Source organism: Sapajus apella, unplaced genomic scaffold, assembly GCF_009761245.1.
Source record: "Sapajus apella isolate SASKATOON/1434 unplaced genomic scaffold, GSC_monkey_1.0 scaffold110, whole genome shotgun sequence".
NCBI lineage: Eukaryota > Metazoa > Chordata > Mammalia > Primates > Cebidae > Sapajus > Sapajus apella.
In genome coordinates this window covers 3320957-3336226 of record NW_022437050.1, presented here as the reverse complement: position 1 = coordinate 3336226, position 15270 = coordinate 3320957, and the positions used below count along the sequence as shown (strand labels likewise).

General features: G+C 45.5%; 1 protein-coding gene and 1 pseudogene across 1 annotated transcript in view; one reads left to right on the top strand and one right to left on the bottom strand.

The window, feature by feature from the left end:
• The first annotated feature begins 6903 nt into the window (after window positions 1–6903).
• GNA12 (G protein subunit alpha 12) overlaps window positions 6904–15270 on the top strand; it is a 118677-nt gene continuing 110310 nt past the window's right edge. The window contains exon 1 of the mRNA XM_032259584.1: window positions 6904–7412. Within this exon, the coding sequence (XP_032115475.1) occupies window positions 7104–7412 (309 nt within the window). The 5' untranslated portion in view covers window positions 6904–7103. The remainder of the gene's footprint in view (window positions 7413–15270) is intronic.
• The window catches only part of LOC116537440, a 922-nt pseudogene continuing 662 nt past the window's right edge, over window positions 15011–15270 (bottom strand).

The following is a 15270-nucleotide window of genomic DNA, read 5'->3' as shown; positions in this document are numbered from 1 at the left end:
TACCTTTTCCCATGATCTCTCCAAAAGGGTAGCTGAACTTCCTGCATGGCTTACAGGGCTCCAGGAACACAAAAACGGAAGTTATCAGGCTTTCTTAAGACTTAGACTTGGGCCAGGCGCGGTGGCTCAAGCCTGTAATCCCAGCACTTTGGGAGGCCGAGGCGGGTGGATCACGAGGTCAAGAGATCGAGACCATCCTGGTCAACATGGTGAAACCTCGTCTCTACTAAAAATACAAAAATTAGCTGGGCATGGTGGCGCACGCCTGTAGTCCCAGCTACTCAGGAGGCTGAGGCAGGAGAATTGCTTGAACCAAGGAGACGGAGGTTGCGGTGAGCCAAGATCGCGCCATTGCACTCCAGCCTGGGTAACAACAGCGAAACTCCGTCTCAAAAAAAAAAAAAAAAAAAAAAGACTTAGACTTGGAAGTGGTAGAATATTACCTCTAACATATTCTATTTGTCAAAACAAATTCTAGCCCAATCCAGATTTAAGCGGATGGGCTACTCAAGGTAATGGATACCAGGAGAAGTGGTTCATTTGGGGACTACTAATATAATAGACTGCTACAATTGTATTTTTCAACTGTTTGAACTATTAATTATTCGAAGAGGTATACTTAACCCACACTTACACCCCAGCAATGAGGATGAATTCCTCAGTTTCTCCTTGATGTTCTCTTATGTTTTGGCTTTAAATTTTTCTTTCTTTTTTTTTTTTTTTTTTTTTTTTTCAGATAGGTTCTTTCTTTGTCTCCCAGACTGGAGTACAGTGACACAATCACAGCTCACTGTAGCCTCAACCTCTCCAGTTCAAGTGATCATCCCACCTCAGCCACCCAAGTAGCTGAGACACAGGCATGCACCACTATGCTTGACTAATTTTTTAAATTTTTGTAGAGACAGCATGTCACTATATTTCCTGGGCTGGTCTGAAACTCCTGAGCTCAAGCAATCTTCCTGCCTTGGCCTCCCAATGTGCTAGGATTATAGGCATAAGCTACTGCAACCAGACTGGCCTTAAATATTTGAGGCTATATTATTAGGTACATACAAGTTTAGAATGGTTATACCTTGCTTATGAATTAAACCTTTTATTGTATATATGACCCTCTCTATCACTAGTAATTCTAATTATTTTAGACTTAAAATCTATTTTGCCTTCTATTAATATTGATATGCCATACTTATTAAGGTTAATATTTGCATGGTAAATCTTTCTCCATTCTTTTACTTTGATCTTTTCTGGCTCCTTAAATGTGTCTCTTTTTTCCTTTTCTTTCTTTCTTTCTTTTTTTTTTTTTTTTTTTTGAGACCAAGTCTTACTCTGTCACCAAGCTGAAATGCAGTGGCGTGATCTTGACTCACTGCAACCTCCAACTCCCTGTTTCAAGTGATTCTCCTGCCTCAGCCTCCTGAGTAGGTGGGATTACAGGCACCCACCACCATGCCCAGCCAATTTTTTTTTTTTTTTTTGGTATTTTTAGTTGAGATGGGGTTTCACCATGTTGGCCAGGATGGTGTTGATCTCCTGACCTTGTGATCTGCCCACCTTGGCTTCCTAAAGTGTGGTGTGTCCTTTATAAGCATGTAGCTGGACTTTGTGGGGTTTTTGGGTTTTTTGGTTTTAATTTTTTGAGATGGAGTTTCTCTTTGTCACCTAGGCTGGAATGAAGTGGTGCAATCTCGGCTCACTGCAACAACCACCTCCCTGGTTCAAGAGATTCTCCTGCCTTAGACTCCCAAGTAGCTGGGATTACAGACGTGTGCCACCATGCCCAGCTAATTTTTGTATTTTTAGTAGAGACAGGGTTTCACCATTTTGGTCAGGCTGGTCTTGAACTCCTGACATCAGGTGATCTGCTCACCTCAGCCTCCCAAAGTGCTGGGATTACAGGTGTGAGCCACCATGCCTGGCCAGAAGGTCAGGTTTACAAGAGTTCTGCAGATCCCCTCGAGGCAGCTAGAGGCCTCACAATGTGTCAGTTTAACTCTGAATCTCTGCTTTCACTTTGATTTTGGTCTTTGAGGCTTTCTTATTCAGCTCAGTAACACTTAAAAAAAACTTTTGAGTGGTTTGTACAGCATTTAAAATTGTTGCTGCAGAAGGGTTGATCTGACTGTTTTGCTCACAATACTGTCAGAAAAGGGAATCTATTATTTCTTTTTTTTTTTTTCTTGAGACGGAGTTTCACTCTTGTTACCCAGGCTGGAGTGCAATGGCGCGATCTCGGCTCACCGCAACCTCCGCCTCCCGGGTTCAGGCAATTCTCCTGCCTCAGCCTCCTTAGTAGCTGGGATTACAGGCACGTGCCACCATGCCCAGCTAATTTTTTGTGTTTTTTTAGTAGAGACGGGGTTTCACCATGTTGACCAGGATGGTCTCGATCTCTTGACCTCGTGATCCACCAGCCTCGGCCTCCCAAAGTGCTGGGATTACAGGCTTGAGCCACCGCGCCCGGCCTATTATTTCTTTAAATATTGCCTCTTCTTGGCCAGCCGCAGTGGCTCACAGCTGTAATCCCAGCGCTTTGGGAGGCCAAGGCAGGCGGATCACAAGGTCAAGAGATCCAGACCATCCTGGCCAACATGGTGAAACCCCATCTCTAGTAAAAAATACAAAAATTGGCTGGGCGTGGTGGTGGTCGCCTGTAGTCCCAGCTACTAAGGTGGCTGAGGCAGGAGAATTGCTTGAACTCGGGAGGCGGAAGTTGCAGTGAGCTGAGATTACATCACTGCACTCCAGCCTGGCGCTTGGCAACAGAGCAAGGCTCTGCCTAAAAAAAAAAAAAAAAAAAAAAAAAAAAAAAAAATCCTCTTCTCCATCTCTTTCCCCTTCCTCTTTCTGGAACTCATAGTTCACACATTAGAACTCCAGGATCTCTCCTCTAACTGTCCTCTCCTTCCTCTTACAATTCTTATCTCTTTATACTTTTCCTCTGGGTTTTGAGATTTTTTTTTTCATTTTATCTTCTAGGTCTCTCATTTTATTGCCAATGTTTACCATTCTCTCTTCTATTAATTTTTTAAAATTATGATTTGCTGTTGTTGTACAATGTCTTTTTTTTTTTTTAGACAGATTCTTGCTCTGTCACCCAGGCTGGAGTGCAGTGGTACACCATGTTGGCCAGGCTGGTCTCAAACTGCTGGCCTCAAGTGATCCACCTACCCTAGCCTCCCAAAGTGCTAGGATTACAGGTGTGAGCTACCATGCCAGGCCTAGTATTTGGCACTTTTTTTTTTTCTTGTTTTGAGACAGAGTTTCATTCTTGTCACCCAGGCTAGAGTGCAATGGCGTGATCTCAGCTCACTGCAACCTCCACTTCCCGGGTTCAAGCAGTTCTCCTGTCTCAGCTTCCCGAGTAGCTGGGATTACAGGCACCCGCCACCACGCCCGGCTAATTTTTGTATTTTTTAGTAGAGATGGGTTCTTACCATGTTGGACAGGCTAGTCCTGAACTCCTGACCTCAGGTAATCTGCCTGCCTCAGCCTCCCAAAGGGTTGGGATTACAGGCATGAGCCACCAAACCCAGCCATATTTGGCCTTCTATGAGGTCATTTCCACAAACAAGCAAGACTTTCTAATCATTTTTCAAGGATTACAAAGTCTTGACTTATAAGTAATGTAAATTCATGCCATGATTTGTAGTATTTGTAGCAAATGACAAGTGATACATATTATGTGCATTCAAGGTCCCCAGGAAGTTGGTTTTTGTTTTGTTTTTGAAACAGGGTCTTGCTCTGTTGCCTAGGCTGGAGTACCCTGGCATGATCATACCTCACTGCAACTTTGACCTCCTGGGCTCAAGTGATCCTCAAACCTCAGCCTCCCAAAGTGCTGGGATTGTAGGTGTGAGCCACTGTGCCCAGCCTTCCAGGGAGTTTAGATATGTGACTCAGCAAAAAGAACAAATCTGGAGGCATCACATTATGTGACTTCAAACTATATTATAAGGCTCTAGTCACCCAAACAGCATGGTACTAGTATAAAAATAGGCACATAGACCAGTGGAACAGAATAGAGAACCCAGAAATAAAGCCAAATACAGCCAACTGATCTTCAACAAAGCACACTAAAACATAAAGTGGGGAAAGGACAGCCTATTCAACAAATAGTGCTGAGATAATTGGCAAGTCACATGTAGCAGAATTAAACTAGATCCTCATCTCTCACCTTATACAAAAATCAACTCAGCATAGATCAAAGACTTGAATCCACCACCTGAAACCATAAACATTCTGGAAGATAACATCGGAAAAACCCTTCTAGATATTGGCTTAGGCAAAAACTTCGTGATCAAGAACCCAAAAGCAAATGCAACAAAAACAAAGATAAATAGATGGGACTTAATTAAACTAAAAAGCTTTTGCACAGCAAAAGAAATAATCAGCAGAGTTAACAGACACGACACAGAGTGGGAGAAAAACCTTCACAGTCTGTACATCCGACAAAGGACTAGTATCCAGAATCTACAAAGAACTCAAATCAGCAAGAAAACAATCTCATCAAAAAGCAGGCTAAGGACATGAATATACAATTCTCAAAAGAAGATAAACAAATGGCCAAAAAGTGTATGGAAAAAATGTTCAACATCATTAATTATCAGGGAAATGCAAATCAAAATCACAATACAATACCACTTCACTCCTGCAAGAATGGCCATAATCCAAAAAATTTTTTAAAAAATAAATGTTGGTGTGGATGTGGTGAAAAGGAACACTTTTTTTAAGTTTCGCTCTTGTTGCCCAGGCTGGAATGCAATGGCGTGATCTCAGCTCACTGTAACTTCCACCTCCCTCACCCACCTCAGCCTCCCAAAATGCTGGGATTACAGGCATGAGCCACTGCACCTGGCTGGGAAAACTTTTACGCTGTTGGTGAGAATGTAAACTAGTACAACCACTATGGAAAACAAAGTGGAGATTCCTTAAAGAACTAAAAGTAGATCTACCATTTGATCCGGCAATCCCACTACTAGATTTCTACCCAGAGGATAAGAAGTCGTTATATGAAAAAGATACTTGCACACACATGTTTATAGCAGCACAGTTTGCAATTGCAAAAAGATGGAACCAGCCCAAATGCCCAACAATCAATGAGTGGAAAAAGAAAATTCTATTATATATAGAGAGAGACCATAGAATACTATTCAGCCATAAAAAGGAATGAAATAATGGCATTCACAGCAACCTGGATGGAATTGGAGACCATTATTCTTAACGAAGTAACTCAGGAATGGAAAACCAAACATCCTGTGTTCTCACTCATAAGTGGGAGCTAAGCTATGAGAACACAAAGACATAAGAATGATACATTGGACTTAGAGGACTCCAGAAAAGGTCGGGGGTGGCGACAGAGAAAAGACTACATATTGGTTTCAATGTACACTGCTCGGGTGATGGGTGCACCTAAGTCGCAGAAATCACCACTAAAGATCTTTTTCATGTAACCAAACACCATCTGTTCCCCAAAAACCTACTGAAATAAACAAATAAAAATAAATAAATCCTTGAATACCCTGGTTCTATGGCAGAAAGCAAGTGTTTAGTAAGAAGTATTCCATCTCCACTTTGCCCAGTGATTTGAGCAGTCTGGCCCCCTAATGGGTAAGTTTCTTGATGCAAAGTTTGCAGCTTTTCCACCTTCAGATTCCTCTCCAGAAATCCCCCGTGACTGGCGTTTTAATGATTACGCAAAAATGACGTATATAATTGAATGGAATCACATTCACTAATCACTTTTTCTATTGAGTGTAGCCCTTGCTAGTTAGGAGGATATAGTAAAAGAGCAGAATTCTGGTTGGCCCTTGGGTGATGTTGTTTTTCTGCTAGTCTTCATTGTATCCACCTGTAGATGGTGGCAAGGGAACTTGGGGCAGGATAATCCTTAAAACCATGATTCTTCAATCTGGCCAATCAGTTGGAGCTCATAAGGGATACCTGATCTCCTTCTAGGAGGTTCTGATTCAGTAGATATGGGACAGGCACGAATGTGTAATCAGGTGATCTTTATCAAGAGCTGATTTTGGGCTGGCTCACATGCTGTTTTGCAAGTTCATGTTTTCAATTTATATCTTCATGACGATTTGAGCAATGCCAAGCCTGACCAATGTCGTTATTAACACCCCTGTTTTACAGGTGAGGAAATTGAAGCTAGGAACATCGAAAAGATGGGGAGAGATGCTAAAAAAGTTATGCAACTAGTACAACTAGTAACTGGTCGACTGGAGATTCCAGTTCAGGCCCAGCAACTCCAGACCCCACTACCTCAATCACTGGGCGGCATAAGACTTTTGGAGCAGCTTCTGGTGATTTCGGTGATTAGTCAAGTTAGCTTTTGGGAAAGCCTCCTAGAGGCCCATGCAACTATCAAAGGGTGCATGTGATGGAAATTTGTGGCCCATCCCCCTCCAGTGTTTATGGAAGACCATCGGAGAGAACCCGACCAGCAGCTGAACCTCTTATCAGTATTTCCCAGCCTTCGGGGACTCCGCAAGGTCCTGGTCTCACAGGCGGACCCAATCTGGGAACCAAGCGAGACTCTTTCTGTACACCTGGCACTTCTGGTCACGCCCCGTTCCTCAAACACCCAATCCCACCCCAGTTGGCCATGATTGACGTCCATTCAGAGCAATTATAATCGACCATGGCGGACGGCCGCTCAGCCTCCCAGGCGACCCCGCCTCCCTTTCATTCTGAAAGAGAGAACCTCGGCCTGGGCGTCCAATGAGAAGCGCCTTCACCTCAAAGATCCCGCCTCTTTCGGCGTCGACCCCGCCCCGAGGCCGGAAAGGCCGCCCGCCTCCCTTGGCAGGATGAGCCAATCGGAGGGCTCTCATGGCCGGATGGACGGCAGCCAGCCCAATCCGCCGGGCTTCATGCGGCGCCGCCCCGCCCCTCCGCCGGGCCCGAGTGGCGGCCGGGCGAAGAGTGCGGGCCTCAGAGCGACTGCAACGGCGGCTGCGGCTGTGGCGGCGGCGGCGGACGCGGCCTGAGGCGAGCGGCGGGGCGTGGGGCGGTGCCTCGGCCCGGGCTCGCCCTCGCCGGCGGGAGCGTCCATGGCCCCCGGGCGCCGGCGGGGCGCGGCCGCGGCCTGAGGGGCCATGTCCGGGGTGGTGCGGACCCTCAGCCGCTGCCTGCTGCCGGCCGAGGCCGGCGGGGCCCGCGAGCGCAGGGCGGGCGGCGGCGCGCGCGACGCGGAGCGAGAGGCCCGGAGGCGCAGCCGCGACATCGACGCGCTGCTGGCTCGCGAGCGGCGCGCGGTGCGGCGCCTGGTGAAAATCCTGCTGCTGGGCGCTGGCGAGAGCGGCAAGTCCACTTTCCTCAAGCAGATGCGCATCATCCACGGCCGCGAGTTCGATCAGAAGGCGCTGCTGGAGTTCCGCGACACCATCTTCGACAACATTCTCAAGGTGACGCGTGCCCCCCCCACCTCCCAGCACCTGCACCCAGGTGTGCCGGCGCGCTAACCCCCGCCCGGGCCCCTCCGTGGTCCGGGCCGCCGGGGCGGGGACCCCCGGGGCGAGGATGCTGGATCCAGCCCCGCCTGCACCCTACTCCCCCACCCATTCCACGGAGCCTGCTGGCGTCGCCTCTGCCCCACCTCCCCCCAGCCTTTTTTGAGATGGGGGTCTCTCCCTGTGTTGCCTAGGGTGGAGTGCAGTGGCGCGAGCACAGCTCTTTGCAGCTTCGACCTCCTGGGCCCAAGCCCTCCTCAGCCTCCCATAGTAATGGGATTACAGGCATGCACCAGCAGCCCAGCTAATTTTTAAGGTTTTTTTTTTTTTAGAAATGGGGTCTTGCTGTGTTGCCCAGGTTGGTGTGGGTCTCCTGGCCTCAAGTGATCCTCCTGCCTTGGCCTCCCCCAAGTGCTGAGATTACGGGCATGAGTCACGGCACGCGGCCTATCTCTGCCCTCTCTAGGGTGCCTGTGCACTGTGGGAGTGGGAACTCAGGCCAGCTTCTGGGATTGGGGCGTGGGGGCTTGGCACTTAGCCCCCTCCTGGATGTGCCCTAGCAAAATGGCATCTTCCCGTTTCCCACTGGAAGCTTTCTGGGGGTAGGAGTGCAGCTTGCCCTGCCCTCCAGCTGAGCTTCAAATAAGAGCAGTGGAGACTGGACGGGGAACCAGTTACTTTTTGTTTGTTTTTAAGAAAGGCTCTCACTGTTGCCCAGGCGAGTCTCCCGCCTCAGCCTCCCAAAGTGCTGAGATAACAGGTGTGAGCCACAGTTTCTAGTAGGAAAACTTAAAGCATTTGCAAAAGTAGAGAAAATAGAATGAATATGAAGTACCCACCCCCCCAACTAAAGCAGCTATCAATTCTGTGCCAATCCTATTCACCTGTGCCCTCCCCCGTGGTCTCCAAGCAAATCCAACTTTGTGTAATTGCATCAGGAAACTGCAGTACCATTAGCAAATCAAATTAGTAATAGCTCAATATCACCGGATATCCAGTGTTCAGAATTCCTCCATTGTGGAATAATTGTTTTGTTTGAATTGATACAGATTGTAATCTCCAGATTCTCCTCCTATCTCTTGCTTCCTTTTTTCTCTTTGCCATATTTGTGAAAGAAACTGTAGAAGTCAGCCAGGTGTCATAGCTCATGCCTATAATCCCTGCACTTTGGGAAGCTGAGGCAGGAGGATCACTTGAGGCCAGAATTATGAGACCAGCCTGGGCAACATAGTAAGACCCCAGTGCCACAAAAATGAACACATTAATTGGGCATGCTGGAGTGCACCTGTAGTCCCAGCTACTTGAGAGCTGAGGTAGGAGAATCGTTTGAGCCTGGGAGGTCAAGGCTACAGTGAGCCATGTTTGGGCCACTGCACTCCAGCCTGAGTGACAGTGAAGAAATAAAGAACTATAGCGTTGATAAAGTCAGCGTTCTAGTCTCTGAGTACTGTCAGCCTGTGTTAAAGGGCCCCAGAGAAGGAAATCTGGAGAAAACATGAGGGAATAGTGGAACCTTGCTTACACCTAAATAGCGTCTTTTCTTCTCCTTCCCTCCCTTTTTCCTTCCTCCCTCCCTTTCTTTTCTTCCTTTCTTCCTTCCTTTTCTTCCTTCCCTTTTTCCTTTTTCTCCTTTCCTTCGCCCCTCGCTTTCTTCCTTCCTTTTCTTCCTTCCCTTTCCCTCCCTCGCTTCCTTTTTTCCTTCCTGTTCTTCCTTTTTTCCTTCCTGTTCTTCCTTTTTTCCTTCCTGTTCTTCCTTTTTTCCTTCCTGTTCTTCCTTTTTTCCTTCCTGTTCTTCCTTTTTCCTTCCTTTTCTTCCTTCCCTTTCTTCTTTCCCTTTCTTTCTTCCCTTTTCTTCCTTCCCTTTCTTCCTTTTTTTTTCTTTCTCACCTCCCTCTCTACCCTTTCCTTATCCCCTCACCGCTTTTTTCCCAACCCCAAGTTAGAGGCAAAGAAAATTATCTCAAAGCAGAGGTGGAGAGAAGTTTGCCATGTCAGAAAAGTTACCTGTAGACTAGGTTTTCTGGTGCCTGGGAGATTTTAAATTTAGCAAAGCCCTGTGGAAACCTATTCTGTACGTTTCTCTCACTTCACCCATAAGGACCCCTGCCTCAGCCGTAGAGATGAAGTGACTCCTTACTGGGTCTCTATGCTGGAGTCCAGACTTCCAGGCCAGTATTCCCACTTGACGGATTCTCATGGAAATATTTCATTTTAATAGAAATAGCTCCTTTAGGATTGTGAAGGGAAGAAAATAATTTGATAAAACCCCCTTTTTCATATTACCTCTTTGCAAAGCCTTGGTGAGTCAGAGCTCTGGTCAGATACTTCCTGAACTTGAAAGACTAGGTGCCCAGCGTAACTCACTGGGATCGATTATTTAAAAATTCCCCACGGCGTCTGTGACAAAGTGCATTTGGTTGTCTCAGGTCCTGCCCTTTAACTTCTCTCGTAAAGATCCTGATTTTATTTTTGCTGATTGCCCAGACCTCAAAACCAGGCAAGCATAAAAGTATAGCAGTTTGGCTATTTCTAGTTTCTTTTAACTCAGGAGGTGGAGAAAGTATTTAGAAACATAGAATCTTCAGTCTAAATCAGTGTATGAAGTGCATTTTAGAAAACTCAACCTGGTCGAGTGCGGTAGCTCACGCCTGTAATCCCAGCCTTGGTTAGGAGTTCAAGACCAGCCTGGCCAACGTGATGAAACCCGTCTCTACTAAAAATGCAAAAAATTAGCTGGGCGTGGTGGCGGGCACCTGTAATCCCAGCTACTTGGGAGGCTGAGGCTGGAGAATCGCTTGAACCTGGGAGGTGGATGTTCCAGTGAGCCGAGATCACACCACTGCACTCCAGTGGGGGCGACAGTGGGAGACTCCATCTCAAAAAAAAAAAAGAAAATTCAACCTTAACCTTCTCCTGATGCATAGAAAGATTAACTTTCACTGACTTTCTTACAACAAAATGTGTTAACTAGTATCCTATATTCCTTTCCAACTTCGTTTTTTTACTGATTATAGTTCCATATTAAACTCACTTTATCTGTTGTGACCATTTCAAAAACAAGTTAGAAATTCATCTTTCAAAAATCCCCTTTCCTCCTCTTCACCCCCCACCCACGCATTTTTATTTGAACAGATCACTTTGGAAAGAGACTATTTTATTTTTTAATTTTTATTTTTTGAGACAGGGTTTCATTCTGTCACCCAGGCTGGAGTGCAGTGGCACGATCATGGCTCACTGTAGTCTTGCCTCGTGGACTCAAGCAATCTTCCCACCTCAGCCTTCTGAGTAGCTGGGACTGCAGGTGTGCACCACCACACCCAGCTAATTTTTGTAGAGATGGGGGTCTCACTAGGTTGCCCAGGCTGGTCTTAAGCTCTTGGACTCAAGCGATCCACCTGCCTCAGCCTACCAAAGTGCTGGGATTACAGGTGTGAATCCCTACACCCGGCCAGGGAAGAGACTTTAAATAGAGTGCTCTGCAGTGGTTTTAGTACTGGAGATGTGAATGATGCTGTTTAGAATAATATTTGTGTCTATGTAGAGGTTTAGTGTTGACAGGCCCGTTTTAAAACACCGACTGTGTGTTATGCACATTGTGCCTGACCCTTTCAGATATGGTGTTTAATTTTCATAATGCTTCAGATAGTATTACCTCATTTAGTGAATGAGGAAATTGAGGATAGAGAGTTTAAAATCTCTTCAAGTTCAGCTACCTAGTTAGAAGATGGCAGAGCTAGGAACTAAACATACTTTTTTTTAAAAAAATTAACTTTTGGATTTTGTGATAATTATAGGGTCCTATGCAGTTCCAAGAAATACTAGAGATCCCACGCATCCTCTGCCAGCTTTCTCTCAATGGTAATGTCCTGCGAAACTATAGCACAATCTTACAACCAGGATATTGACGTCAGTGCAGTCAAGATACAGAGCATTTCCATCAGAAGTATCCCTCAAGCTGCTCTTTTGTAGCCACTCTCTCCCCTCCTGTCCCAGACCCTGGCAATGAATATTCTTTAATTCTATAATTTTGTCATTTTAAGAATGTCATATGGCCCAACACAATGGCTCATACCTGTAATCCCAGCACTTTGGGAGGCCAAGGCAGCAGATTGCTTAAGCCCAAGAGTTCAAGACCAACCTGGGCAACATGGTGAAACCCCGTCTCTACAAAAAATACAAAAATTGGCCACGTGTGATGGCAGGTGCCTATAATCCCAGCTACTCAGGAGGCTGAGGCAAGAGAATCACTTGAACCTAGGAGGCTGAGATTGCAGTGAGCAGAGATTGTGCCACTGCAGTCCAGCCTGGGCGACAGAGCAAGACTCCATTTCACAAACAAAAAATTAGCCAGGTGTGGTGGTGCACACTTGAACCTAGGAGGCAGAGGTTGCAGTGAGCCAACATTGTGCCACTGCACTTCAGCCTGGGTGGCAGAGACCCCTCCTCAAAAAGAAAAAGAAAAGATTTTCCTCTTATCTTTTTTTTTGTTGATTTCTGGTTTGACTCCACTATGGACAGAGATATACTGTGTATGATTTCACTTCTTTTAAATTTGTTGGTTTGTTTTGTGGCCTAGGATGTAGTCTTTTTGGCAGATGTTCTGTGGTCTTCTGTTAATGAATGTTGCACTAGTACATGAAAAACGCATTATTCTCTTGTTTGGTGGAATGTTCCACATATGTTGGATCTTGTTGATTGATAGTGGTGTTGAGTTCTGTATCTTTGCTGATTGTTCAGTAGTTATGTCAGTTAAGAGTCCTCAACTGTAATTGTGGATTTGTCTATTTCTCCTTGAGCTCTATCAGTTTTTGCTTCATATATTTTGAGGGTCTGTTGTGTGGTGCATAAATGTTTAGGATTATTATATCATCTTGATAGATTAACCTTTTTTTTATTATGTAATGTCCTTTTTTTCCTAGCAGTTTTCTTTGCTCTGAAGTCTCCTTTATCAGATGTTTTAATACAGCCACTTCTGTTTTTATTAATGCTTTCATAGTATATATTTTTCCATTCTTTTAATATCCTTGTTTTGAAGTGAGTTTCATGTAGACAGCATATTGTTGCATCATATTTGTTAATCCACTCTACATTTAAGGTAAAGTCATTATTATCGTTGTTAACTGTTATTATTTTCAAGACAGAGTCTTACACTATTGCCTAGACTGAAGTGCAGTGGCATGATCATGGCTCACTGTAGCCTTGACCTCCTGGACTCAAGCCATCCTCCCACCTCAGCCTCCCTAGTAGCTGGGACTAAAGATGTGCACCACCACACCCAGCTAATTTTTAATCTATTTTTATTTTCTGTAGAGACAGGGTCCCACTATGTTGCTCAGGCTGCTCTTGAACTACCGGCCTTGGCAATCCTCCTGCCTCAGCCTCTCAAAGTGCCAAGATTACAGACTCGAGCAGTCCTCCCTGGCTGATTGATTTGTTTTGTTTTTTTAGTATAATGCTTTGTATTATTTTCTTCGTAGTTGCCTTAGGTTTACACTGTACATATGTAACTTATCCCGGTCTACTGGCCCTGGTGTTTTACAACTTTAAGTGAAGTGTAGAAACTTGACTTCCACTTAGGTCCATTTACCCTCCCCACTTAACTATAAATGTCTTAGCATTTCTAACAGACTTTGATTGCCACATCAGGTGCCTTACTTCAGTCATCAACTGTGATTTTAAAAACTCGTTAGAAGTAGGATATTATATCATCTTTTCCTCTTTTTACCGAATAAAATTATCCCTCTTTGTACCTATTCTGATGGTCTTTTCTTTCTGAAGTTCTAAGCCTTCTCCTGTTATCGTTTCCTTTCTGTTGAGAGACCTTTAGCCATTCTTTAAGGATCAGTTTGCTTGCTCAGATTCTCTTTGCTTTCTTTTGTCTGAGAACATCTATTTCCTCTTCTTGAAGGACATCTTCACGTTGTTTCAGAAGAGAAATCTGTCATTTGAATTGGTCTTCCTCTCCAAGTGAATGCATTGCTCCTCTCTGGCTGCTTTGAAGATTCTTTGTTCTTAGTTTTCAGAAGTTGAATTATGATTTGTCTTGGCATAGGCTTCATTCAGTTTATTATATTTGGGGTTTGCTTAGCTTCTTGAATCTGTACATTTATATCTCTTACCAAATTTGGGAAGTTTTCAGCCATTACTTCTTAAATGACTGTTTCAGTCCCTCTCCTCTCTTCTCCTTCTGGGACTCTGATCACTTGTTAATGACCTCTGGGTCCCTGATACCCTGTTGCCTTGTTGCGTGGGGTTGTAACATCAACCCCTCTGGGCCTTGCTGATTCTAGGGAATGGGAGGGGGTAGCAAAGCGACAATTAGTCTAGCCTCCCATCCTCCCATCTCCTCTTTCTGCCTCGTGGTGGGAGCGCACTTCCCTGCTGGTCCCTACCGAGCACCCCCTGGTGCTTCCAGGCAGAACATGGGAGGCGAGGTCCTGCTTCTTCCAGGCAGAGAATGGGAGATGAGATTCCTGTTTCTTCCAGGCAGAGAATGGGATGCGAGGTCCCTGCTTGGCCCGGCCAGCACTGCTAGAGGCGCCACTTGGAGCATGTCACCTGGTTCCTTGAGGGCAAGAAGGGGGTGGAAGAACAATTTCCCCTTCAACCCCACTGAAACCTCAGTGGGTGGTATATGCAGTTTCTCTGCTGATATTTTCCCTTGTGTTTGTTTGTTTGAGATGGAGTTTTGCTTTTGTTGCCCAGGCTGGAATGCTATGGTGCAATCACGGCTCACTGCAACCTCCGCTACCCGGGTTCAAGCAATTCTCCTGCCCTAGCCTGCTGAGTAGCTGGGATTACAGGCATGTGCCACCACTCCCAGCTAATATTTGTATTTTTGGTAGAGACAGGGTCTCACCGTGTTGTCCAGGCTGGTCTTGAACTCCTGACCTCAGGCAATCCACCCACCTTGGCCTCCCAGAGTGCTGGGATTGCAGGTGTGAGCCACCGCACCTGGCCTTCTCTTGTTATTTGGAATAGGGTGGGCATTGCCAAAAAGGTCTGCTGTTGTAAGATCATCCTCTTCCGGGTCCTTTGGCCAAGAACAGCCTCTTCTTGGAGCTGTTTTTCTTTGTAGCTTGTGGCCATTCCAGCTTGGAGGCTTCTGCAGCACCCGGCCTAGATAGGTAGGAGGCAATAAAGACACCCAGGGAACTCACTGCCTTGTCATTTGTCAAGTCCTGAGGGTGCTAGGTAGCCTGCCTTCTTTCCAGCTTCTTTCTACCCTTGATCGTTGTGTTACATTCAGAGCTTTTTTTTCAGCTGTGAGGGGCTGACCTGGGAGGGGTGGAGCTGTTACCTCATGGAAGTCTCCATCATCCTGGTCTTTTTCCTCAGTGTCTGGCGCTTTTCCCTCTTGATCACTGTTGTGCCTGAATTTGAACATAGGATTTCTGTGACTTCGTTGCCTCACACTATCCTCTGTAGTTTATGATTTGAATCTACTAGTTGCTTTGATTCCCTGTAAAGCCAGCAAGACTTTCTAGTTTATTCTTTTTTCTTAAACAATATTCAAGTCTGTTAAACAAATTTCTTAAAGTATTATAAAATGTTTAACTTTCATCAACCTCAAGGTTTATGTTGCTCCCAAATTTTGATCCAACTGAACTTTCAAATCTGGTAACACCCGCTGAATTGCATCCACTTTGCATTCTAAGGTGTCAGTTTCTTCCTGAAAATTTTTATTTGCTGCTTCTAACATTTCCTGTGTTTCTTTTTTTTTTTTTTTTTTTTTTATTAGAATTTTAGACTTTTTTCCCAGGCTGGATGGCATTGGGGCAAACTCGGTTCACCCGAACCACCACCTCCTGGG